The following is a 26,048-nucleotide window of genomic DNA, read 5'->3' on the forward strand; positions in this document are numbered from 1 at the left end:
GCAGTGCCTTTCTGCATATTGATAGCTGTGGGGTCATTCTTCCCTCATGCTGTCATGTCTGGTTTGTTCTTCCCCAAATGAGGTGTTTCTCTTTCCTCCGGCATGCATGAGTGCTGCTCTCCAGAGTGTGGGGATGTCTGACAGTAAGTAGCCCTGCACCCAGTTCTCCTCCTGGGTCCTCAATCATTGCCATTATGTGTGGGACAGATGGGTAATTCAGGAGTAACCTCTGTCCTCCGCCACTTGGCTGCTTGCTGGGTGTTTAATTATGTCTCTGAAAACATCAGAGCAAGCACTCGCTGATAAGCTCAGTTCATTAAGGGCTGGTTTCTTTAATGGCCATGCTGATAAATTATGCTGGTCTGGTTAGAAAAAAAAAGTGTTTAAGTGGAAGACATGTTTGATGACAAAGAAGAAAGAGAAAGGGGGGCGGGTGGGAAGGGGCTGAATCGTGTGTTTGAAATAAAATATTCATGTAAGTCCTGGGTGCTGTAGACTTTGTGACCTGTAGCCCATTCGGCAGCTGGCTTTGAAGGGCTGCCTTGTTCCTAACCACGGTGGTTAGAATACATGAAAAATGTGAAGCACCGACTCCAGAACATGCCTGCAGGCAAGCAGAGTGTTGAGAGCTGTTAACTTCTGGAAACTGACAGATGCAGGAAGACACTCCATGTGAGCTCCTGTCGTCTGTCTAAGAAGAGAGCCTTCTAAAAGAGTTTGGCTGTCATGGAGAGACAGAGGTTTCCTATCAGGGACAACGAGCAACTCTGGTCCTCAAAGCTGAGCTGATGCCTCAGTGAGAAACTGCACAAGCGAACGTTACTGAGACCTTTCATTATTTTCCATTTGTATTTCTAGTTATTGAGATCCTATGCACCTCCCTATGTTGAGACAATATATAAAGCCCCAAATAGTAACCTTTAAGCCACTTTGCGAGCCTCTTTGGTGTGTTGTGTAGCTTTCCATCACTATAACAAAGTGTCTGAGATGATCAACTATCAAGACAAAAGATTTACTTTAGCCTGCAGCTTTAGAAGTGTTGGTCTATAATCTGTCTGTCTCTGTCTTTGGGCTGAAGGCAAAGAGCACACTGTGGGGGAAATGTTTGATAGAACGAAATGGCCAGGGAACAAAAGAGGGATGAGGAAAGGCAGACCCACGGTCTCTTTGGAAGGCTGCTTGCTGTTGACCTAAGGAGCCTCCACCAACCCTGTTTCTTTTCTACCACCTCTAGTGGTGACAACCTGGGCTTCAAACCATCAACAACTAGGGGGAGGAAAGGGTTTCTTTGGCTTACACTCACACTACTGTTCATCGTCGAAGGAAGTCAGGGCAGGGACTAAACAGGGCAGGAACCTGGAAGCAGGAGCTGACCCAGAGGCCATGGGGAAGTGTTGCTTACTGGCTCACTCCTCATAGCTGGCTCAATCTGCTTTCATAAAGAACCCAGGACTGCCAGTCAAGGAATGGCACCACCCACAATGGGCTGTGACCTCACCCATCAATCACTAATTAAGAAAATTCAAGTTGACATAAAACTATCCATTACAGACTCCAAGCCACATTGGGTTTGGTTTTAAATTAAAAGCTCTATCTTGGGATAAAACAGTAACTGAAAATAAGTTTCTACACAGACATACCTGAACTTTAAGTCCCTTATTGATCTCAAGGAAACCCCTGGCTTCAGAATCACTAACTTTGGGTTATCTTTTTAACTCTGGCGACCAGATTACTTCTGCTGTCCACAAATCAAAACATATATGACTGCTTAGGAGTTCAGGTTTATTTAGGCAGTGGGGATAATATATGGAGATTTAACTTTATCATAAAAAGCAAAGCAAAACAAAAACCCGTTAACTTCATTTTAACTAATTTACATAATCTGTTTCCCCCCTCAAAGCACATTGTTTGAGTTATATTTTAACCGAGTGTGAAGATAGGCCTGGCCAGGACTTGTTTCCTGCTTTGCTAAGCCGTTTCTCCCAACCCCCAGTGCTCCCCTGGGGATTTTGGCTCACAGTGGGTGTCCTTCCATTCTGGTCTGTTCACTCGGTCAGAGACGCCTAATGAGGCTGGAAGAGGTGGCTGAACATTGGCCCCCAGAGGTCTGCTGTAGCTTTTCTATGGCGACATTTACATCTGAATGTCACCTGATACCCTGGGAACAGCAGTTGTGACTTACATCTCAGTAGAAAACTGTGATTTTTTTTTCCTTCTGTGTTTTCAAGATTTGGACCCCATGAAGGGGGGCAGAACTGATCTAATCCAGGGTTTCCAGAGAGGTCTGACAGACATCTTACCAAAACTGAACTTCAAATGTGTCTTTACAACTTCCCCTAGAAGTGATCCTTGGGCCTGTGCAAGCTTGGTTTGGGGATAGCACTTGTGTTTGCCAGCATTGAGTCACTTCACATTTTCCTCCCAGTGGAGCGGATACATTCTAAAATCCTTCCCGCTTGAGGTTTCTCAGGTGAATCTCATCAGCCACTACAGACTCAGGGTGAAGACCCCCTCTCTGTGAAATGCTTTATATTCTGAATGCATTTCCTTCAGAACCAAGACTATGCAGGATTCCTATGATCCTTAGATCTGCAGCAGGCCGTTCCAGTGGTGTCGAGTGGCTGGAATTGACAGACAGGCGTGTGTAATGGTTAGGCCACCGTGTATGTGACACCTCTATGGCAGACTTCAGTCCAGTCCCTTTAACAGCGCCCTAAAGAATGTGATGTGGAAATGGGGCTCTTTTCTACATAGCAGCTTTGTCCTTTGTTACTTCCATTTCTTTCCAAATGCATGAAGCACCCCTGTCCTGCCGCTGCTCTCGGTCCACAGATTCTGTGATCTCAGGCCGCAGCTCATGACAGGCCGGCCTTTCACAGGCCGCCTTGGCTATTTTCCTCAAGGATTGTGTTGTATCACCTTAGAAGTTTACTACGGCGATTTTCTGGTGCTCTTTCATGTGGGACTTTGAAAATCAGTTTTTGCCTCTCCACAGAGGAACCTTTAGGGAAAGGGTTGTGGTTAAAAATGACGTCACTTTGCAAGCTGCTATTCTCATGCAAAAAGCCCCCAACTTTTGCAAGTTATAAGCGTTTACAGAAGTTCCTTTGTGTTCTGGTCCCTTGGAACTAAAGGGGCATTTTGTCTTAGATGCAGTCACTACTTACATGGGGGAGGGGGAAGAGGGGAGCCCCAAGACCAGTATAGCTATTTGTGTCCCTGAGTTGTTACCCTCATGTGCCGTCCCATGCTCGCTCTTAGAACCAATTTACCCAAGCTGTACCTCTCTGCTGTCATTCTGTAAGAGTATGGAGTATGCTTAAACACCTTGCTCAAGGTCACATGAATAGCACTTAGAAAATGAAAATTCCAACCAACTTCAACTCCAGTGCCCCTGTCTCCTACCCACACCACTCCAAGTTACCCTTCTGAGTCATAGCGGGTTTTGTAGGAGAGGCTTTGGGCCATGAAATCTCCCCACAGGGAGGGAAGAAGGTGGAGAAATGGGGGCTGGAGGATTCAGTCACTTTCATTTATTTTTTAAAATCTGTGTGTGTTCATGCATGTGTGCATGTGTGCAGTTATACGAGCATGTGTGTGTTTAGGCATGCTTGCCTTTTTGTGCACATGAAGGAGCCAGATTTGGAGGTGTAGTCTTCCTTTGTTATCCTCCACCTTACTTTTTTGAGACAGGTTGTCTCCAAACCTGAAGCTCATTATTTTGGCTGAATGGTCTAGCCAGCCAACTCCCAGGATCCACCTGTCTTCATCCTCCAGTGCTGGAGTTGCAGGCATATACAGCCCTGCCTGGCTTTGCAATGTGGGTGCTGGGGATTTGATCTCAGATCTTGTTTTCACGGAAGTGCTCTTCTCTACTAAGTTCGCTCCCCAGCACTGAGTACAGTTTTAATTACACATGTCTGCAAAAGGATGCTTAGCTAGTCTTCCAGCATCCTAGGCTAATACACTAAGACTCTCACCAAGCGCCAGAGCTGCTCCTGGAAAAGGAACAGGAAACAAAGGCTCAGACAAACGCTGGTCAGAGTCTGAGACCGATCGCCTGCTCTCCCCACACCAAAGGCCTGTGCCCAGGGCAATTTGTCACCACCTCGGTGCAGGGTGTGGGAGACACTGCTTGTATTTTCTCACAATTAGAAGACACTTTCCACAGACTGAAACATTGAACAGTCAGAGGCTGATAATAAAAGAGCCACAAATCCCTGGGGAGTGGTTGCCTACTCCCTCTCTTTGTCCTGCCTTTACCTTTGAGATAGATTGTCTGCATCCCCACCCCTTCCTCTGACACCTTTCTGTGTCCCTCAGAATTCAGCCTCAGCATCGCCTCATCCACGGGCCCCTTTATCAGCCCCTCTCTCGTTCCCTATTCTGTGTATGCTCGGTCACTCTTCACTCTCAATGGAAAAGGGAGTCTGGGCTCAAAGTGGCAATGTTTTCAGACTAAAGCAGGAGCCCTGAAAATCTATATTGCTCATCATCACACTTCCACTTTTCACCTTGCATAGACTTCTGATTCTCACATAGTATTGCTCTTCTTATAACAAAAGCTACTGTGCAGCTATAAACGTCATCATTTTAAAGATGTAACTGCAGGGTCGTCTACCTTCTAATTTTTGTTTTAACTGTAGTTATATTTGTGTGTGTTTGTGGGTATATACATGCCATAGTATGTGTACAGAGGACAGTTTTGGGGGATCCATTCTCTCTTTCCACCATGTGGATCCTCGGGATGAAACTCAGGTATCTTTCTTTACCTTCTGTATTGCTGTATTTATGTAAGTAGTGGGTTAGGTCTCCTGCGCTGCAAATAAGAATGTCACTGGGAGCTGGAGAGATGACTCAGAGGTTAAGAACACTGGCTGTTTTTCCAGTTCTGAGTTCAATGCCCAGCAACCACACAGTGGCTCACAACCATCTATAAGATCTGGTGCCCTCTTCTGATATGCAGGTATACATGCAGGCAGAACACTGTATACATAATAAATACATCTTAAAAAAAAAAAAAAACAGTTGCTGGATACAATCCAGGGTTGTTGAGAGGAAGGGAAGAAGTTGAGAGGGAGAGAGAATCCAGGCATAATGGCATATCCCTATAATCCTAGCACTTTCAGGTGAAGCCAGGAAGGTCAAGGTCATCCTTGACTCCTCAGTAACTTTAAAGCCAGCCCACGAGACTGTGGAAGGGTGTGGCACTCGCGTTAGTGGATAAAACTTGGTGGAAAGTACTTAGTACTTGGTGGAAAGTATAAAGCTTGAACAAGGCCCTAAGTCCCAACCCGGCACCACAAAAAAAAAAAAAAAAAAAAAAAAAAAAAAGTAGGAAAAGAGATAACACCTGTCGCTGAGTTAGTCAGTGCAGGGGAGATTAAATACGACACCTCTGAAACACCCAGCCTGACAGAGCACGAAGCTAGTGTGACGCCCAAGGAGGGCCATTTAAAAATAAGTATCATCATTACAGTAATTACTCCCTGACCAGGTCTCTTCCAAGTAGAAATGCAAGACAATAGTGCTCAGCATAGCCGAGTCCTCTGTGTGTGACTACTGCCCCGTTCCTCTCTAACAACACTGGACCTCTGCTCGCTGCCCTAGGCAGCCAATGCTTCAAGAGCAGTGCCGGGGCTGGGTTGGACACCCAAGTCAATGAAGCTCCCATTCCTCTGTGGTGGGGCAGCTTTGAAGAATTCGGTGGCGGTGCACGTCTTTAATCCCAGCACTCAAGAGGCAGAGGCAGGCTGATCACTGTGAGTTCAAGGCCAGGCTGGTCTAAGCATTCACTTCTTAGACAGTGTTTGGGATGATTCTCAGAGGCTCTGGTCTGGGCCCTTGTGCCTTCATGTAATTGTGTTTAATAATTAAGACCACGGTGATTGTTTTCAGTTACCCACTTCAAGGTGGCCCTCGTGGAAAGTGCATTTCCCACTTGTGTGGACTCTTGTGTCAAAGTGTGAACCAAATGCTGGGCGCTGAGGACATAGATCAGCAAACCTGCTTTTCCTTCCACAGCTGTGGAGGAAACCAAGCTACAGAGGAGGTAGTGTCAAAGGTTCTAGAACACGGTTCTGGGGTCCAGAAGAGGGGGGCTGGGGAGGGAATGGAGGAAGGGCAGCCAGATTAGGCACTGACAGTAGGAGGAACAGGCTTAGGTGGACCAAGACAACAGAGAGGAGAAGGAAAGGAGGGGCCATAAAGCTTAGAAATGCCTTGGTTGGCAAGAGCATCGAGGAGGACAGCAGGTGCGAGAATCAACAGGCCAGTAAACAGGGAGACTCGTGGAGAATGGTGAGCAGCGTACTAGGGATTTCAACTTTATTTTCACCTGTGAGAGCAATGAGGGGCAGTAACCACCAGCAGTTTGTCAGGTGGATTATCGGGGAAAGGTCTCTGGAACGAAAAAGTTCCTCCAGAAGCAACTTTAAGCTAGTTATGATTGTGCACACCTCTATTCCCAGCCTGGACATCATAGCAAGACACCTCCCTCCCACACACACACCAAAAGAAAAGAGAAGCGGCTTGGCCATCAGATGGGTGTAATGTAGAGAAGCAGGGACAGCCTCCCTCCTCCAGCTCCAAGTCAACAGTCACCAGCCTGGTCTGACTCCCAGGACTGCAGGTTGGCGGCTGAGGTACATCTCTAGATAAAGTTTCTCCAGCTTCTCGGATCCCACAGAGCAGCCCAGATCCCACCAGCTCATTTGTAGCTCACATTAGAACCAGAGGTAGGATGAGCCCCCAGAGAGGAAAAAAAAAAATCTTAACTTCCAAAAGAAACGCTCCATTCTCCTCCTAACTGGGCTAGGGTTTTAAGAGGTTAAGTGGCTGCCCGGAGGCCACACAGATGTGAGTAGAATCAGCATGGAGTAAACTTGAGTCCAGCTGAGGAAAACTTTGGCTCAAACCCTGGGGGATTTTTCTAAGGGAGAATTCTGTTACTTGAAGGTCCTTAATGTTCCTCAGCATCTATTTATTGAGCCCACACTTGGCACACATGGCTACATCGTGACCGGCAAAGTCCCCTACCTAGGATCTGAGAGCATTCTGCCCTCTGAGTCCTTGTTCCACGGTGAACATCTGTTCAACAGAAATTCACTGCAGAGATGGCTGAATGGCTACATTCCTGAGGCAGGGCTTGGCTGAGGACTGGGGTGTACTGGTATTCTAATTTCTCACACCCCGTCCTCATATGCAGGAGATTGCACCACAGACACTGTGGGCCAAGTTTTATTGAAAACAAGATGGCGGCACTCAGCCCTAGTCATTCTCAGTACTGCACCTACTGAAAGTATTTCAGTTGGGCTGGGCAGAAAACCACTACTTCAACTCTGCCGACACAGTCCCCATGGATGGGCTTCTCCAACACAGTTTTCCAGCCACTGACCTGATCTGACTCCTTAACTGACTGGTGTTACTAAGTTGAACACAGCACAAAGGCTTTTCCATTAACAGGAAGGAGTGCTAACTGCCATGTGTCCTATCAGGTTTGATTTCTGCTTTTATTATATTCTCAATTTGAAATTAAGCCCAAAGCAATCCTTGTTGTATATTTTCCAAAGGCTATGTGGTGAGGTCAAAGAGCCAGAGGCTTGGAATCGTGCCTTGCCTTTACCACCAACTGCCTCCCTGGCCTTATTTTCCCCTTGAATAAAATGAGTGGGTTGGATGGGGATCAGTGGCTGCAGCCTGGCAGTACGAGTCAGACCCTGACCCTAGTCGTGTTTTGTGTGACCTCAACTGTGTTTTATTTTCTAATTGACTCTAAAGGTCATTAAACAAGGCAAAAGCTTGGTGATTCATCATGGGCTCCCCCTCACACACCCACAATTTCACATAGGCCTTCTCTACCCAACTCCATTAGCCCTATTCCATAGTCTCTAGAGTTCTTTCATCTCAAATAGAAGTTTCCAATTTTTTTTGCCCCTCCAGGGCTTTTGTGCCTCTGCCTGACTTGTTCTTTGGGCACTGAAAGTTGTGATAGTGTCTTTTGTTTTCCCCCACAGAGAAAAGTCGCATACCTGGTGTTGGCAGCCAAACCAACTTCTAATGGTGCCAAGGCTGGTAGGCCACCTGGTGTGGCAAACGCTTCAGCCCCCTGTGTTGCTGTTGGTGTTAATACGCCAGTGTTGCAAAGGGAATATTAACCAGGGCCCTTGGTGCTGGAATGTGTGAAAGTCCACCTATACATTTGTAGGTCCTCCAGGGTTCAATGTCCTGCTTCTGGAGGGGTCCCTGAGACCTTATCAGACATGTGGATCCCAAGTCCTTGCTCTATACCTCCCAACTGTGTGTATTTGTCATCTCTAAAATGGTCTGGTAAAATGGCACCTAGTCCTCCTAGTTATGAGGACTAAGCAGCCTATCTGTAGGGCTTACCACAGTGGTCCTTAAATGGGGACATACACCAGAGTCACTGCAAAGTCTGTCACCCCAGCTTACTGGGCCAGCCAGGTCTGAGCAGGTGCCTGGCACCTACATGTCCAATGTGGTCCCAGGAGAGGGTACAGCAACAGCTGTGTGGTCATGCAAATCTCCATGCCAAAGAACTCTTGAGGCAGGAGTCACCAACTCTGGGGGCCTGTGAGTATCAACTCACAGTACAATGGCACTTTATATGAGGTTGTTCTGTTATATGAAGTAATTTCTCTCCTTTACCTTCTCTGCTTTTGTCAATTATTAGCAGTCTAAGTATCATCAAGTTCTTAGGCACATGCTGCCAAATATCACCCGTTATTTTTAAACAAAATACTGTCAAGCCAAAACATCAGCAACTGAGCGTCTAGATCCTTGCTCCCTATTTGAGCTATTGAAATGTTAGTTTTAAAGGAAAGACAGAAGGCCTGTGAAAACCATTTATATCATCTAGGAAGGAAGTGGAACTCTATGGCTCACCATGCCTTCATGGTTGATATCGCCTTAAGCTGTTATCAGCCTATAGTGCATGGTGTGGATTTTAATGACTTCCGTGTGTGTCGGGACGGCTTCTGTGGAGTCAGTGACAGAGTTCGTCCTGGATTGATTCTGTTGATGAAGGAGGGCCCAGCCCACGGCAGGTGGGATATCTCTAGGCAGGTGGGCCTAGGTTATATAAAAAGCTCGCCTAAACAAGTCAATAAACAGTGTTTTCCCATGTTCTCTGCTTTAGTTCTTACCTCAAATTCCTGCCTTTGCTTTTCTGATGATGGACTGCATCCTGCAAGCGCAAAGAAATCATCTCTTCCCTAAGTTGCTTTAGAATCACAAGGTTGAGGCCAGCCTGGGCTATAAAGCAAAACCTTGGCTCAAAATTAACCATCAAGAAAACAAATCCCGGGTTAAAGACATGGCTCAACTGTTAAGAAGAGCACTGACTTATAGAGGACTTGGGCTCAGTTCCCAGCATGGAGACTTAGAACTGTCTATAACTTCAGTTCCAGGGGATCTAGCACCCTCTTCTGGCTTCCTCAGGCACCAGGCACACATACAGTGAACATACATATATGCTAGCAAAATACTCATGCACATAAAAATAAATAATATTTTTTTAAAAAGATAACAAAGCAAAAATGTAGCAACCTCAGAAAAATACAGGTTAAAAAATTAGAGAAGAATAAAGTATTGTTCATTTACTATTCCTGCTCCAGTCCTGGGCTCTAGAAGCATCAGTGAGCAATGAGGGAAGCTTTGCCTCCTCAGAACTTAGATTCTGGCCCATGTGCAGGCAGCCCCTGCCTACAGCAAAGGTGTGGACAGCATGGGGACACTTACCTTGTTTCTTCATTGTGAAAAGTAAAATAAGATTCTCAAACATTCTAAGTCTTGGTGTTCCTCTATGTAAAATGAACACTAAATCATATTTACATCATAGACCTCTGTATATTAAATGAGTTTAATGTTTTTTTTTTTTTTTTAAAAAAAATGCTTGCTGACGTGCCTGGCCTAGCATGCTCAGAGCACTGGTGGTTTGCTGAGTGCCAACAGGAAGGAACGCATTGCCTCTACAACTTGGCATTTCACTGTCCCCCATCTGGCTGTACAGCAGACAGGAGGATGTGATTTGTAGGAAATGCCTCAAAGTTCCCCTGGCTTGCTTTTTTCCTCTCTAAAGGAAGAAAACCATTTTTCTCCAATCCCTTTGCTCATCCTGGTGGTCAGTTGGCAGATCTTCAGTAGGAGGAAAGATGAAGTCTTCCCTTGGACGGGGAGGCTGGCAGCTGTCCTGATAATAGCCGCTTTCTACCTTGGGATGCTATTTGGGTCTCCGCGCCCAGCAATTTCGGGCTCTCTGGCTATAATAAGGATCCCACAATCACATGGCTGAAGTATTGGTCTCCAAGATCGAGGAGCCTGTGTCCTTGCCTATGGCAGTCATCATTAAATGCTGCCCTGTACTCCCAGGCACAACAGAGTCGGGCAGGAAGGAAAGAGCAATGGGAGGACAGGGGGACACAGTGAGGCCAGGCGCAGCAGCAGCTGCAGTTTCCTGCCTTGCTGAAGAAGGGGAAGTGTAAACTGACGTGGGTCACGACCCCCACAGTGGTTCATATCAGATACATTACCATTCATAACAGTAGCAAAACTACAGTTGGGAAGTATCAATGAAATAATTTTATGGTTGGGTGTCACCACAACTTGAGGAAATGTAGTAACAGGTCACAGCCTTAGGAAGGTTGAGAACCACTGGTCTAGGAAGTATCTAGTGGCCACCAGATGGGCTCGGTAGTCGTAAGGCTGAACAGAAGCTGGGATACAGGAGGTGGCGCCTGAGAACCCAAGGTCTTCCTGTTTTTCTCCCCCTGGCCAAAATGGGCTGCTGATCTGTCTGAGGTCAGAGGAGCACGCGAGAGCAGGCGAACCCATTCATAAGGACAGTGGGTTTTGAAAAGCCCTAACCTGTGTTGTTAGAGTTGAAACATGCGACTGAGACTCCGAACCAAGTGATCTTGGGCCTGGCAGGATTGGAGGCTGTGTGGACTGCAAGTGCTGCCTTTAGAACAATCTATAAAGTTCTCCTGCATCCTTGCTCGGGAACAGTGAGTGTAGCTCCCTCCTGGGAGCCTTGCCACGCCTCCATTCAGAACCTCAACTGCTTTTCCTGGATTCTTGTGTGTGAAGGAGCTGTGGAAGAAAGAATCTGTCTAAGTGAGGGTGGCATGCCCAAGGTGACATTCCCCCAGAAAGGAACCTGTGTGACAGGAAGGAGAGGCAGCTCATGAACCTCACCCCACCACACCCTCATAACCCTCAGGCAGAGACTGACCCGGATGGCTGGCTTCCCCGGTAGCCTTTTCGTCTATACCTGATGTATACTTCCTGGCTGGTAGGAGGTGAGCTCTCTGTTCCCATCTACCCTTTCTGCCATGATGGAATGAAAGCGTGAGGCCAACCAGACCCTCCCTCCTTTAGATTGTTCACTTCACGCATGCATTGCCACAACAAAGAGTTTGCCTGCTGATCTTCCACAGATCTGACTATCCCATGTGGGGGGCGCGGGCTGCCATACTGTGATTATCCTTTCCGGTTGACTCAAGGAAACAGAAGCCCAAAGGTGCTGAGTAACTTTACTAGCACAGAAGAGGCAGGGAAGGGGTTTCAAGCCATGACCACCCACCGTTCCCCCCAACATACACCAGCCATGGTCTTTACTTCAGCCTGTCCCCTTCAAGGCACACTTTGTTCCGAGGACACAGGTTCGGAGAATTTGTAGTTCTCGGGTTTAAGCAGTGTCAGCCAGTTAATAGATTCCTCTGTTGCTAGCCAACCCAGATCCGGAAGAATCTTGTGAGCTAAGAAGTCCAGAACACTTTATCCCAAGAGAATGTACATCTCTCCCTACCTTCTGTCGGCACACACATTTTTAAAAAACAAAGTCTAGCCTGGGGGTGTGGCTCAGCTCAGCAGAAGCATACTTGCCCGGCGTGTGCCATGTGAGGACTGGCTTCCACACCCAGCGCCTCCAAAAATAAATACTTAATAAACAATAAGGGCTGTGTTCTACTCCGGTGTGTGTGCATCATAGGTTGGACTTGCTTTCCTACAATCAGTGTCAAATGTTACGGGTTGTGTTTTTTTGTTTGCTTGTTTGCAACTAACCTCTTGGGATTTCTGACTCAGGAAAGTGAAATGAGTGAGATTGTCTGGGGGGCTTCAGAGGATGTGGGAGGAGAATGTTAAACCTTTGCTAACTCATATCCTGGACAAAGTTCGGAAGCCAGGTGTATGTTTTTGCCAGCACACACTGGCAGGAACTCTGGGTTTCTGCTGGAGCTCCCCAAGATACCACAGTGTTAACAGTTTAACACAGACAGGTTCTGAGCCAGTGACTCTGAGGTTATCAGGGGACTGTGCTTCGTGACAGTGGTTCCAGCTGTCACTGAGAGCACTGCTCTCTACCAGGGAGGTGTCTTACATGAACATGAAGCATGGGTTATATTTTTTTAACTACGAGCTCAGAGTGTTGCTCAGCTGTAGAGTGCTTGTTTGCCATGTCCTGGGTTCTATTTCCAGCATTGGAAAAAAAAAAAAAAAACTAGAAGGGTACATTATCTACAGAAGAGTTGTCTAAAACTACAATTTAGCAATAAAATTAGCAAAGCAGTTGATCTTAACAACTCATCACAACAAATGTAAGTGGCCAAGAGTGAGTAAAAGAAAATCACACCTTAAGAGTCGACACTTAGTTCATGAATGGCGCAGAGACATCTCCTGTAAGAATTTTTTGCTACTCCTGGTAGCACTGCAGCTAGCCAGCAGCTCTTGTTACCAGCCCACAGTTTGCAGAAGCCATGCGAATGCCTGGTCATGGTGGGGCCAGGTCCTATTGCTCTCCTCCCAATGTCCCCCTTTAGTTCTCCATCCTCAAGCCCTCTGTGTGGCCACCATGGTTGGCTCCTACTCGCTCTGCCTTCACAGCATCAGTATCTGGAATATGATCCACCCGTGTGTACTGCGTTGCCGAGTGAGATGCAGGGATTCCCAAGTGGGGGAGGCCTCTGAACGGTTTTCTCTCTTTTCAGACTGGCTGTCAATTCTTTGTATGGAGGAGGTGCACAGGACAGAGCCCCTTTCCTCTCTCCCGTTTGTGCCAGTTTGTGAAAGGCAGATTTTCTTGAGTTGCAGCCTCTGAACAAGGCCACCGTTCCTACAGAACCTCAGGCGTCTCCACAGCCTGGACTCAAACTGTCCAGGCCGCAGCCCCCATTATTGTTTATTGGCTTTCTTGTTTTTCATTTAAACGCTTCCATTCTCTCTTACTTACATGCCGTTTCATTCTCGGGACTTTCAGCGGTTTTTCTGCTCCTCAGCAAAGCATAGCTAATATATTCCTTACTCAATGTTGACACCAAATACCTCACAAAAGCAACTTAAGGAAGGGCTCCCGTGGGCTCACAGTCAAGAGGTCCTGGCTGTGGGGCCCGAGGGAGAGGTGGCTGGTCACGTGACTGCTGTTGTCCAACTGGCTTCCTCCTTTTTCTGTTCCCTCTGGAACCCCAGCTCATGAAGTAAATGGTGCTGCCGGCACTCAAGGTGCATCTTCTCCCCTCAGTTAGGATCTTCTGGAAATGCCCTTGCAGACACGTCCAGGGCTGGGTCTCCTTGATGCTCAAGCTCAGTCAGGTTGACTGTGAGGATTAGCAATCATAGCCACTTTCTAAGGGTCGCCTGCAAACCTTCTCCATTACAGCCTGAGAGGAAAAGGTGTTTGAATAATGGGATTTTTTTTTGATGTGGTCTTCTTGGATTAAGCTATTTCTATTTCTTGTTCTTTTGGTGTTTTGGTCTCGCTTCTTGCAATGCTGGGAATAAATAGCTCTATACTGGGCAAGTGCTGAACCATTGAGCTACACCCCAGCACCACAGTTCTGACCTTCCATGAAATAAAATAGACAGAGGAGCATACAGGAGCATTTTCCCTCCTGTCTTATAGAACAAATTTCATGCCTACTCTGAAAAAAAAAATCACTGGATCGGGTGGACAATAAATAAGACCAAATACATCTCACTGTGGGTGATGAGACCGGAGGCTGGGTGATAGCTGGACCATCATTTGTAGTAATGATGCATAGGGCTCGTGCTCGAAGTGCGCAGAGATGCTTTTTGTGCCCTTTCAAAAAAAGCCTGATCTCTCACCTTCCAAAAGGAACGCACAGTCAATGACAAGCCTAAAATGCATGTGGAACCTGATAATTGCTTTTCATTTCCTTCACATTTTTATAGCTACCGTCATGGCATAGTTAGATTCAAGCAGTTGGGAAAGAATTTCTGGTGAGTTAAGGCACAAAAAAAGGTAGTCATCAGCAAATGGATCGCACCTGTGCCCTGCTGAGGTCACTGACTCCCCAGCAGAAAAGCAAGGCTAGCAGATTCTCGCTGGCCCACAGTACCTCTGTCTGATGCAGTCAGATCAAGTCTGTGCTGGGATTCCAACCACAAGCAGGGTGGAGAGGTCAGAAGACAGTGAACTGCTTCATCTTCCACATTCTGTGAGGGGCAATTAGGGAGCTAAGCCTGAGGAGCTTATTCAAATGTAGGCACCACAGGCCTGGCCCATCCGTGTGTGATGCGGACGCTGCAGGTCTGTGGCTCCCGCTTGGGGCACAAGAAGTGGAGCATTCAGCCTCTTACAGAGGGGGGACCTCCGAAAGAAAAGTTAGAAGTGTTAACAGTTGTCATGCTGATAGTCACACCAATAATTCAGTAGCTATCACATTTGCAGCCAGGGGGGATTACAGAGTCGCTTGCCCATCAAGGCGCCATTTTCCTCACTCCCCTTCAAATGTTGGTCATGATCTCGGAGGTTTCCTCATTGTTCTTTCCTGACTACACGGAACTAGAGTTTAGTGTGTGGGACTAGGTATCACCAGGAGAGCTGTGCTGAAAGGATTGAAGTTATTCCCCACCCTTCCTTATGTGTGGCAGTGTATCCCAAGACCATAGGGGAAGCCTGAAAGCTGGGCAAGCCCCACGCCCTGGGAACACTGTGCTGCTTCCTTCCCATCAGTCTTAGCAACCTCCACATGTCTTTTTCTTATCTGTAATACTCATCTGTCCTCTTAAAATGAGCCCTTTATTGCAACTCCTTGTATATCTGAATTTCCAGCATCACTATTCCTTAAGTTCATGGCCATTATGAGGTTTAAAATAAGGGTCACCTGAGCACAATCTCTGCAGTACTACAGGCTCCTTCAGGCAAATAAAGTGTTACTGAGTGGCCAACAGCAAGTTCTTCTGTGGAGTGGGCATGTAGGAAAGAGGGGTGATTCACTCTCGTGGAGTGGGATGGCACATCAGGTACTCTGAAAACTGAAACTGCTCAGTGTTGAGCAGTCAGGATACAGTGTGGGTATGTCGGACAGAGGGGTGATTCATACCCCTGGGCTGTGGCGTTGCGGTCAGCCTGAAAACCAAGGCATCACTTAGTGACCAGCAAGCAGGTAACTTATATACCATGGGTGTGCCATACAGAGAAACACACACACACACTCACACACATCTGTGAACTGTAATGGCATGGCAGTCAGTCTGAAAACTGAGACGCCACTGAGCGACTAGTAAGCAGGTAACTGACATGCCATGGATATGTCGTGCAGAGAAATAATACACGTACGCACACACCTGTGAAAGGTAATAGCATGGTAGTCAGTCTGAAAACTGAGACGTCACTGAGTGACTCCTAGCAGGCGACTTGCCCAGCATGGATATGTTAGGCAGAAAGCTGATTCACCCCAGTGATCCCATCATGCTTCTCAGAACTATGTATGACTTAAAGTGAAACGGTTGTAGAGTAGGTAAGACTGCTTGCTATGCAAGCCTGGCAGCCTGAGTTTGAGCCCGGAAACCCATGTAAAGGTGGGAGGAGAGGACGTACTCCACAAAGGTATCCTCTGACATCCACACGTAGAGTGTGGCACGTGTACCCATACCACGTCAGGTGCATGCACACGTATGCTCAATAATTATAAATACCTATTTTTAAAATTTGTGAGTTGTTTACTTACGGAATTTCCATTTAATATTTTCAGATTGTGGTTGACTCTGGGAGAAACTCAAGTATGGGAGACAAAACCTGAGACAGTGGAGCACTGGCGCAGTTGTAGGCGTTTTCACACAATTGTGTCACTAAATTTAAGGAAGGTAGTGAAGGAAAAAAAGCACCAGTACACAGTCTGTTGCGCTAGCAAACTTCATTAGCACGAATCCATCAGGCTCCTCCAACAGCCCTCTGGCCTTTTTAAAAGGTCATAGGCGTGCTCGATTTTTTTTTCTTGGTGTCTGTCAGGCCTCCCACACCAAGCCTACTCTGGCTGATATAGATTCCTGATTTCCAAAACAAGTCTCCTAGTGCTTACTGAGTGAAAATTAGAAACCACGCTGTTATTCCATTCAGAAGAGATGTTCCTTTGTTGTTTTGGAGCGCAGAAATGGCACACCCGACCATACTAAGAAGTATCACTTAAGTGTCACAGAGAGGGACAGCATCACAGCAAATGGTCCAGGAGGGCCCTGCCGTCCTCTTTCCCTAGTTAAATGACAAAAACGTCCCTTATAAGCTCTGTGCAGTGAGAGCAGGTTTCTCCTGTCCGCCGGCAGCTATGATAATGACTATTTGTGGCCAGGAAGGAGCAGAAATTGCTAACAGGATTATATTTCTTCTGCAGCGAGCCAGTGTAGATGCTGGCTGGCACAGTGCCCTGCGCTCGTTAGGACTGATGATATCCTTGTAGCCAAGTGTGATTTATCCACTTTCCTTTTCATCTGTCCCCTGCCTACTGCCTTTGACCTGCTGCCCCACTGTGGTCTCTGGACAGCCTGCAGATAAGCTACTGTAACTAAGCCTCAAGGCCAAGCTGTGGAACAGGCTCTGGACATGAAGGTAGTAAGAGTGTTTTCCCCCAAGGGGCCTTTCTTCCTTTTCTCTTTTAATCATTTGAACGGTTCCCCCTACCCCTTTCAACAGAAAGCAAGAAAGAAGAAAAATTAGTGACTATTGCACAATGTAGAAAAACAACAGCAAATAAATCTGCATTGTCTATAGGGGTGTGTGTGTGTGTGTGTGTGTGTGTGTGTGTGGATAGGACCCAACTACTTTTTCTAATATTAAGGACCATTGTTATAGAGATTCATATATTAGGTCCATATTGATTGTCCCATGAGTGCTCCAGAAAGTTTAAAGTTTTGAGAGGTTTTTTGTTTTGTTTTTTGCTTATTTTTTCTTTTAACAAGGGTCAAATTCAGAGAATGGGTTCTTGTGGCCAGGAGGGATCGTGGTCTATTCCATTTCGTGGGTCTTGGTTGAAGATGGATTCTTTTTTTTCTATTGTGCAGCTTGGCTGGTGAATTAGACATGGCCCACTGTCGGGAAAGAACATGCCACATGCCCGTGCTAATGGACAGTAGGATTCAGAATGGTGCAGGAACATTCCTGCTAGGTCATCGTGAGCCCCAGGTGGCTTTGCTTTGGTTTTGTGCAGTGTGCTCAGTCCGTCCTGGTTTCACAGTGGAGACGAACTTAAGTCTTCGCTGAGTACCGGTGTAAGACGAGGAGTACGGATGCAGAGGCTGAGAGGGCTCCCAGTGCATGTCCTAGGTTGAAAGGGAAGGTGATGGCGTGGGCAGCAAGGGGACCTGCCGCCCAGCAAGCTCTGCAGTGCCAAAGAACAAAGGAAAGGTGGTAACGAGGATGCAAACTCTGTCTCCACAAGCGGCATAGCTTAGTTCCTGAGCTTAGAAATGCAGTGTCCTTCCCACTAGGTTATTTTGTGATCTTGAGCCGTGACCTCACTCCCTTCCCCATCAGGCCTCAGTTCCCCCCGTGTATCCAATGACCTCCTAGCACGGGGGGCTCCTCAGTCATCCAGCAAGCAAACAGCGCTCACGTCTCTCTTATTGTTTGTTTTCTAGGAATAGAACTGTGCCCTCCAGGAAAACGGTTCATGATTACCATGGTGGCAAGCTTCGTGGCCATGGCAGGCCAGTTCCTCATGCCAGGGCTGGCCGCGCTGTGCCGGGACTGGCAGGTGCTGCAGGCCCTCATCATCTGTCCCTTCCTGCTCATGCTGCTCTACTGGTCGTGAGTATCCTTCATGATGTCCCTCCACGGTGTTAACATGAGTGTTCTGACAGACAGACAGACACACACACACACACACTCCTCCACCCCTTATTAACTATTTACAGTGTTCATACTGTGGAATGAGACCCTTTGTCCCATTCCCCAACTCCAGTAGCTACCCATGGCTTCACACTGATCTGCTTCTGTCTATCACATAGTACCTATAAATGGACTTAACCTATAAATGGTGGCAAGGTCTTGTGTTAGAATGGGACGTGTGGAGGGAGGTGCTGAAGGAATGATTTAGAAAAGCTCTCTACCTCCTCTAGGTGAGGGATGAACAAACTTCAGCCCATTGCCCAGATCTGCTCATCATCTACTTTTGCAAACAATGATTTATTGGAAGGTAGCCATTCTCATGTGTTCACAAATGCATTGCCTATAGTTACCGTGTCAGCAATGGTGTGGCCCACACAGCTGAAAATACTTATTATATAATCCCTTACCAAAAAAAAAGTTTGTTCATCGTGCTTAAGATTAATTAATATCACTTTTAAAAACCATCATGTAACAAGTTTTTGAGTTATCAACTTTGGATGGGGGGGTTATTGAATAAACTGTTTGGGGTATGACCTCACTGTCTAAGGAGTATGAATATGCTATAAGAAGAAAAACTTTTTAAACTCTACAGATAAAAAAAAAATTCTTTTTATTTCTGAGAGACACCCAGGGACTTTAATATGTGCCGTACGCCTGTGTGTGATGGAAGGTACCACGCCCCATGCTTAGCTCTGGCTAGTCCAGCCCCGGGAATTTGTTCTATGCCTCTCTAATTCCCTGCTTCCTCGGAGCTATAAAAAGTGGATCATAATCATTCTACCTGGGGTTCTTTTAAAGACTAAAATGAATGATGCAAAAAGGCGCATGAGGGGGCAGTCTGGAGGGAGACTTGGAGATAGAGCTGAGAGTTCTACCACCGCATAGGCTTGTAACCTTGGGCAAATTGTTTAACCTCTGCCCCTCAAGTTCATCAGTGCCTAAGTCGTAATAGTAAATAATTGGGTTGGGAGAATTAGTAGAGACACCTTGATTGATGCCTGTCACCTAGTATCACACATGTTCATGGTTATGAGCAACGTGATTATTATGTTTTATATTTATATTGGTAGTATTTGAGATAACTCAGATGTGTCAGGTCTTAATTCCTGTAAGTATTAACTACTGCTACTACAGTTGTTGTTCCAACCTTTCATAGAAACCTGTGTGGGGGAGCCGCAACAATTTTGGGGAGAAATGTATCCAGACTTTTCCTACTAGGCTTGGAAGGCTCCTCGAGAATCAGTGGCTTCACAGACTGTGTGCCTGCCTGTCCTTTCTCCTCACCTCTCTCATGACCACTGTCCTGCCATCTCCTCCTGTTGGTTGGGTTTTTGACAGACTTGCTTCAGTGGTTGCCGGAGGGAGAGGTGATTGGTAGCATCAGCCAGCACCACCAGCTGTTGGTGGCAAAGTACAGAAAGTGACACACTTTTCTTTAGCAAGAAGATATTTACTCTCTGCACTCAGGGTGCCTGGCAGCATGCGAGGTGGCTGCTCACTCTCTAAGGAGCAGGCTGAGAAGCCCAGAAGCTATGAGGGACAGCAAACCAGTTGCCCAAAGCAGAATCCTCAATCAGCAAGTGGTGGGGTCGAGCCATGAAGATAAAAGTGTGGAAGGGATCTTCTAGTCAAAGTGGTAGACAGACAGACAGACAGACAGACAGAGGCCTTTCTATATGCATATGGCTTATGAATAAAACAAATCACAAAAATACCATGCTGAGCTGCACTGGAAGGAGGGAATTCCGACAGAGCCGTCATGGGGGCAGCATGAGGTTTCCAAATCTGACAGCAGCCTAGGAACCTGCCCACTGGCTAGAACTGAGCTCTTGGATGTATTTGTTGCTCCTAAGTGCTAACCTGGTACCTGACAGAAACACATTGAGGAAAGAAGGGTTTACTGTGGCCCATTGGTTCAGAGAGTCTCAGTCCACCACAGAAGGAAGGTATGTCCAACCAGTTCAGTTCACGGTAGTGGGGGTGATGGCAGACATTGTCCACATCACAGTCAAGTAGACTAGGAAGTGAACATGGATAAACCCCCAAGGACTCACCGTGAATAGCCTACCTCCTCCCAACTTTCCAGAGCCTCCCAAAATAGTACCACCAAGGTGGCATCAAGTGTTTAAAACATGAGCCTGTGGGCACACCAGATTCAAACGACAACATGTGTTTTGGATGTGGGTTGTTCCACACCTATTCTTATGCCTGAGGCTTAGTTTTCAGTGTGGTGGTATTGAAAGTTTGGGATTTCATGGTTTGGTCATTAGGTGTATGCCCATGGGATTGACACACTCCGTGAGTAACCTAACCCTTAAAGCTCTCAGATGTCCCTCTTGCCATCTCTGTCACACACATTCTGTTACTGTGATTCCATCCACCTTAGCTCTTCACCAGAGGTCTAACTATCAGCCTTCAAAACTGTGGATTTTCTATGTTGCCCTGGCACAGATATTTTGTTTTAGTAACAGAGAAAAGACTAAATACAGGCTTGGTATACAATTAGAACTCAGCTCCTTGAAGAAATTCAAGAATCAAAGACTAGAAAGTCTTTCCTCACCACAGGGTCTCCACCCACAGCTGGCTGACTCCCTGAACTGGGAACAGAAAAAAAAAAATTTCTCTAAAAAAAAAAATCAAAGCTTTGAAGTCTGAACCACGCATGCATACACAAATTTTAGACACTTGCCAAGGCTGAGATACTCTGACCTTCTAGAGTCAACAAAGCACCCCAAGGAGGCACACAAGGCCCCATGGAAGGAAATTCTTGACAAGGATGAGCTCACAGACAAAATTCAACCCCAGCCGACCAGCATGCATTGTCCCAGCAAAGCAAAGGTTTTCCTTTAGTGGCTCTTCTCTCTTGTTATTTGCAGCCGATTCTTCTGCTCCAGCTGACCAGACGCCACAGATTCTTCACACAAATTTTCTACTAGAGTCTTTGCTTTCCTCTGAAATGTCAAAAGCCAGGCCTCCATTGTCTGCACTGCTTTCAACATTTTCATCTTCCAAGCTCTCACTGGTAACCAAACTTAGAATACACAGTGGCTTTTCTGGCCCAGAGTTCTGAAATCCTACAAAACACATGGTCAGGTCTTTCACAGCAATACTCCACTATTTTGGTACCGATATCATCTTAGTCAGGGTTTCTAATGCTGTGATGAAACACCACGACCAAAGTAACTTGGGGAGGAAAGTGTTTATTTGGCTTACATTTCTATATCACTGTTCATCATTCAAGGAAGTCAGGACAGGAAATGATGCAGAGGCCACAGAGGGATGCTACTTACTGGCAGGCTTGCCTACCACTCAATCTTATGGGGATGTTTTCTTTTCTTTTTCTTTTTTAAACATCTTCATTTCTTTTTATTTTTTTAAGATTTATTTATTTATTATGCATACAGTGTTCTGTCTGCGTGTATGTATGCATGCCGGAAGGGGACACCAAATCTCATTATAGATGGTTGTAAGCCACCATGTGGTTGCTGGGAAAAAACTCAGGACCCCTAAAAGAACAAGCCAGTGCTCTTAACTTCTGAGCTGTCGCTCCAGCCACCGGAGACATTTTCTTAAATGAGGTTCCCTCTTCTCAGATGCCTTTAGGTTGGGTCTAGTTGACGTAAAACTACCCAGCACACCTATGCTCTAAGATCTGTCCTTTTGCGCTGTTAGACAGAGGCAGGCACTATGCAATGGGTTGTGTGAAGTGAGGCAGTACCTACACAAGGGAACAGTAGACTCGCACGTCTGATTGGAGAGGTGTTTTGGAAATGACCCCAAGGAGATTTGTCAGTGGACCCAATGTGACTCATAAGGATGAGAGGATGCTGTGACTGGGGCTGAGTCTTTGAATTGGAGGGGCTCGGGAGTAGGGAGCCCAGAGCCCCCTCTTGTCATTGGAGTCTGGAGGTGATGGGATGAGATCAGCTGCTGCAGAGGTCCCAGTGCTGAAGGCAGTGGAAGAAGCCTGTGTTCTCAAATGTAAAATTTACACTTATCCAGGTAGAGTGGAGCCAAGACAGCTGCGGATGTCAGTAAGAAAAATAGCTTATTGCTCACAATTCTGAAGAGGAAGGATCGCACAACAGCCCATAGGGCCGTATGAGAAAGGACCAGAGAGCAGGGAGGAAGGGGGCAGTGCATGCAGGATCCCTTATAGCAGTTTCTTCAGGAGAGACTAGTTGAGGCATAGGAGGAAGATTCGGGGTCAACTAGTGTGGAGGCATGGGGCTGTCCCCAGTTGTCTGCTACTCAGTCCTGGGGTGATCATAGCCAATGGATAGTTGCTAGTTAAGAGTCTAATCTAGGAATAGAATTAGAATGTGGTTAAGGTATGGCCTCTAGATTGGTTGGTTTGTGATTAAAGCATGCAGCCAAGCCTCTTATGACTGGGAATGAGTTAACCTTTGGCAGAGCTGAGCAGGGTGCTCCAGGATGAGCAAGACCCCACACATACAGACATTGGAAAGGTAAAAGGCACAGCTAACATACAGCCAACCCTTCTACAGGTACAGGACAAGGTCATCAGTACAAGATGGCATGTGCAGTGTGACTAGGTAGGGATCTGGCAAAGACTTTCATGGGAAGGTGCATCACACTTTAGTGAGGGGAAGATCTGTGACACAGGGATGGTTGCTGCCCCCGTCCGCTCAGTGAGTCTGAGAGCCAAAGCCAAGTGAGCTGCTTGGGGATGCTGACAGCTCACTTCATCTTTAGATGAGGCAGAACCAGCTGACGGTTTCCAATGGGCTGGAAGTGAGGGAAATGCTGCGGAAGGCACGGGAGGGGAGTACAGAGAGAACAAAGGTGCACTTGCCTGGATTGGGGTGCTCTAGGGGGTGGCACTTAAGCACTTTGTCATACAGCAGGTACAGAAGAGACTGTACCTGTGAGTGAACACTGCCAAAGGTAAATGCAGGTGTCCACAGCCACCACGCACCCTGACTTGTGCCACATAGAAATCCTAGTTTGGTTGTTTGCTTAGCCATTCATTACCCCTTAGGAAAGGGCAGTATAGCTTATTGCCAGTCTAAAGAGTTGCACTGACCTATCTTTTTCCCAACTAAATGCTTCTAGTCTCATAGCTTACAAACAAATGAGGAGAAATAAAATCAAGATTTAGAACACCAGAGGACAGAGAGTAAGAGGGATTCTGCCAGGTGTAGCAAGAAGCTAAGTGGGAGGTAACAGAAGGATGAAGAAAGGAAGTACAAGGGTAGGAAAGGCACCTCCTCCAGCTGGCCCCAGCCCACTGGCAGTGTAGCTTGGTAACAACTCCTTGGTGAGAGTCCCCCCTCCCCCCGTGCAAGACACAGTCTTACCCTGTCTTCTGGTCATTGTATCAAGGTCTGTTACATGAGGATGCTTCAGGAGACCAGGAAGGTAGCAGGCGGGGCAGAAAATGTGAGCTTTTTAATGTGTCATTTTACTGCTGAGGAGTTTTTCTGGAGGAGGCCCAGGAATCAGGGATGGTACGTGCCATCCCTGTGGTTGGGAGCCTGTCATCATCTCACGGTGAAAATGAGAGGCCCAGAGGACAGGGCAGGTTTGGTGATGCAGACACTCACACATCTGCTGTGCACCCTCCTGTGCCAGTGAACATCTGTGTGGCGCCTCGGTGAGCACCTGTGGAGGATGTGTACATGCTCACTGTTCTTCAGATTGTGTTTCCTAGGTGTAGGGGGCTGTCATCATAAACAAGGCAGTCACAGCCCTGCCCTCGTGAACCAGCAAGGCAAGGAAGGAAAATCACACTTAAAATTTATATCCCAGAGCACTGTGGAGTATGCAGATGTTGGTGTGCTTAACATTTCAAAGACACACTTTCCCTAAGATCAGCTGTACGCTTCCTCCCCTAGGAGTTTCACAGAGTGATCCAGTTTTGCATGGAAATAAACAGAGTCAAAAAGCTTCCCTAGGAACCCAGAGAGAAAGCTTTTGCCACTCAAGTGTAAGGACCTGAGTTTGGATCCCTACCACCCATGTAAATGTTGGATGGGGGTAGTGGTCCACCTGTAATCCCAGCATGGAATGGTGGGGGAGGTGTTGGGAACAGAGAGGATCCCCAAAGCAAGATGACTCCAAAGACTAAATGAATCAGCAGGCTCTTGCTTCAAGCAAGAGAATATTTAAGATGGAAAGCAATCACAAAAGACCCCTGAAGTCAACCTCAAGCCCCCATTTGCACGTCCACCTGCTCATATATATATGCCCACACATACACCACAAACATATATGAAGAGGTGTTCAGGGCTCCAGGTGAGTCCTGAGGTCAGAGGAGCAGCCCTGTGCCAAGTAAAAGATCAAGCCTCTTGCATATGACATATGGACCTAGTGCCCTTTAGAGGAGGGTGTGAAGGATATGCTAAAGAAACCCTAAGTTGGCTGAGTTCTACCTCGTTTCTGGTTGCCTGGACTGGGATACCAGCCTTGCTTGCCTGACAGCACCATCAGCAACCACAGGTGCCTTGTTCTCAAAGAAGTTTCTGCTCCTGGCCTGTCCCCACACCCCTGTAGGGGAAGAGTAGGGTTTCCCTCTGCCAAGGCTCTTCATCAGGTACCTGTTGGGAAAGAGCCACAGCTTGGGTTCACCCAACATGAGTGCTCTGTGGGAAGACATGCACCAGATGTGTGAAGATGGTGAGTTATGAGCATCACTCTGTTCTGCTGGAAGTTCATCCTGGTGAGAGCTTCCCAAGCATCAGCATTGGGGAAGGCAGGGAGAAGGAGAAGGATGCCGGGTGGGAAATACTGGGAAACGGAGGGAGGTGTAACCTCAGAGCATGAGTAGCCGCACCGGTTCTCCAGGTGAGAAATGAGCCTTGTGATGTGGGAAGGAGAGTGAGGCACCTACATGCCCAGCAGCTGGGGAAGAAACTAGCACCAAGGTGGTGGAGAGAGATCCTTAGGAAAAAGTATCTCTGCCAAAGAGATTTTAATGTTTAAAATTTCCAAGAGACGTCATTATAAAACATATATAAGTGGCCTTAAGCTAGATACGCGCAGTTAAAAAAAATACTAACAATTCCATCGTATATAGTAAGTGGTCTTAATTTAGAAATATCTCTAAAAATATTTGAGGCATGCTGGGCAGTGGTCATGCATGCCTTTAATCCCAGCACTCAGGAGGCAGAGGCAGTTGGATCTCTGTGAGTTCGAGGCCAGCCTGGTCTACAGAGCAAGTTCTAGGACTGGCTCCATAGCTACTGGGAAACCCTGTCTTAAAAAAATAAAACAAAGCAAAACAAGATATTTGAGGCAGAATCATTGACTTTTATCATTTCTTGAGTTTAGTTTTAAAAGGTTTTTGGGGGAGTGTTTGCTTGTTTGTTTGTGTTTGTTTTTGAAGTGGAGTCTTTCTATATTGCCCAAGCTGGCCTCAACTGAGCTCAAACTGTCCTCCTAGATATCTGAGACAGTCGTGTGCTTCCCTGCTCAGCAGAAGGTTACTCTTTGGGGGCCAGACTAAGCACGTTACATCCCTGAGTGCCCGTGATCTGCCCAAGGACCCCTGGGGAGCAGCACTGTGATAGACTCCCGTACAGAAAGAAAAACTGAGGCACACAGATACTCCATGGCTTCCCAGAGGTGCATTGGCTGCTAGGTTCAGGAACGCCACCAGCTGTTCAGCTCGTCCCACAGGCTGCGATGCTGTTAGGTCCAGGAAGTACCTGGGTCACCAAGGGTAGCATGTACTTGGCACAGAACTTGCTTCACATCCTGGAAGATTCCATGTTCCCTCTAACAATGACAAAAACATTTCTTCTAGTACCTGTCCTAATAGGGCACAATGAAAATGTGTTAAATGGATTAATTGATTGTGCTGCTTATCGCTAAGATGAGTTTAAAATGTGTGTGTGTGTGTGTGTGTGTGTTTCAGCAATTATCAGTCTGTTTTTCTTTCCCA

The 26,048-nt window shown here is 46.8% G+C and overlaps 1 protein-coding gene across 4 annotated transcripts in view; it reads left to right on the top strand.

Moving 5' to 3' along the window:
* The window catches only part of Slc22a23 (solute carrier family 22 member 23), a 156,350-nt gene that overhangs the window by 97,260 nt on the left and 33,042 nt on the right, over nucleotides 1-26,048 (top strand). For all 4 annotated transcript variants that reach the window (XM_050142237.1, XM_050142238.1, XM_050142240.1 and 1 more), the window contains one exon: nucleotides 17,893-18,061. In XM_050142237.1, the coding sequence (XP_049998194.1) occupies nucleotides 17,893-18,061 (169 nt within the window). The remainder of the gene's footprint in view (nucleotides 1-17,892; nucleotides 18,062-26,048) is intronic.

Source organism: Alexandromys fortis, unplaced genomic scaffold, assembly GCF_014885135.2.
Source record: "Alexandromys fortis isolate MF-2015 unplaced genomic scaffold, M_Fortis_MF-2015_v1.1 scaffold_5, whole genome shotgun sequence".
Classification (NCBI taxonomy): Eukaryota; Metazoa; Chordata; class Mammalia; order Rodentia; family Cricetidae; genus Alexandromys; species Alexandromys fortis.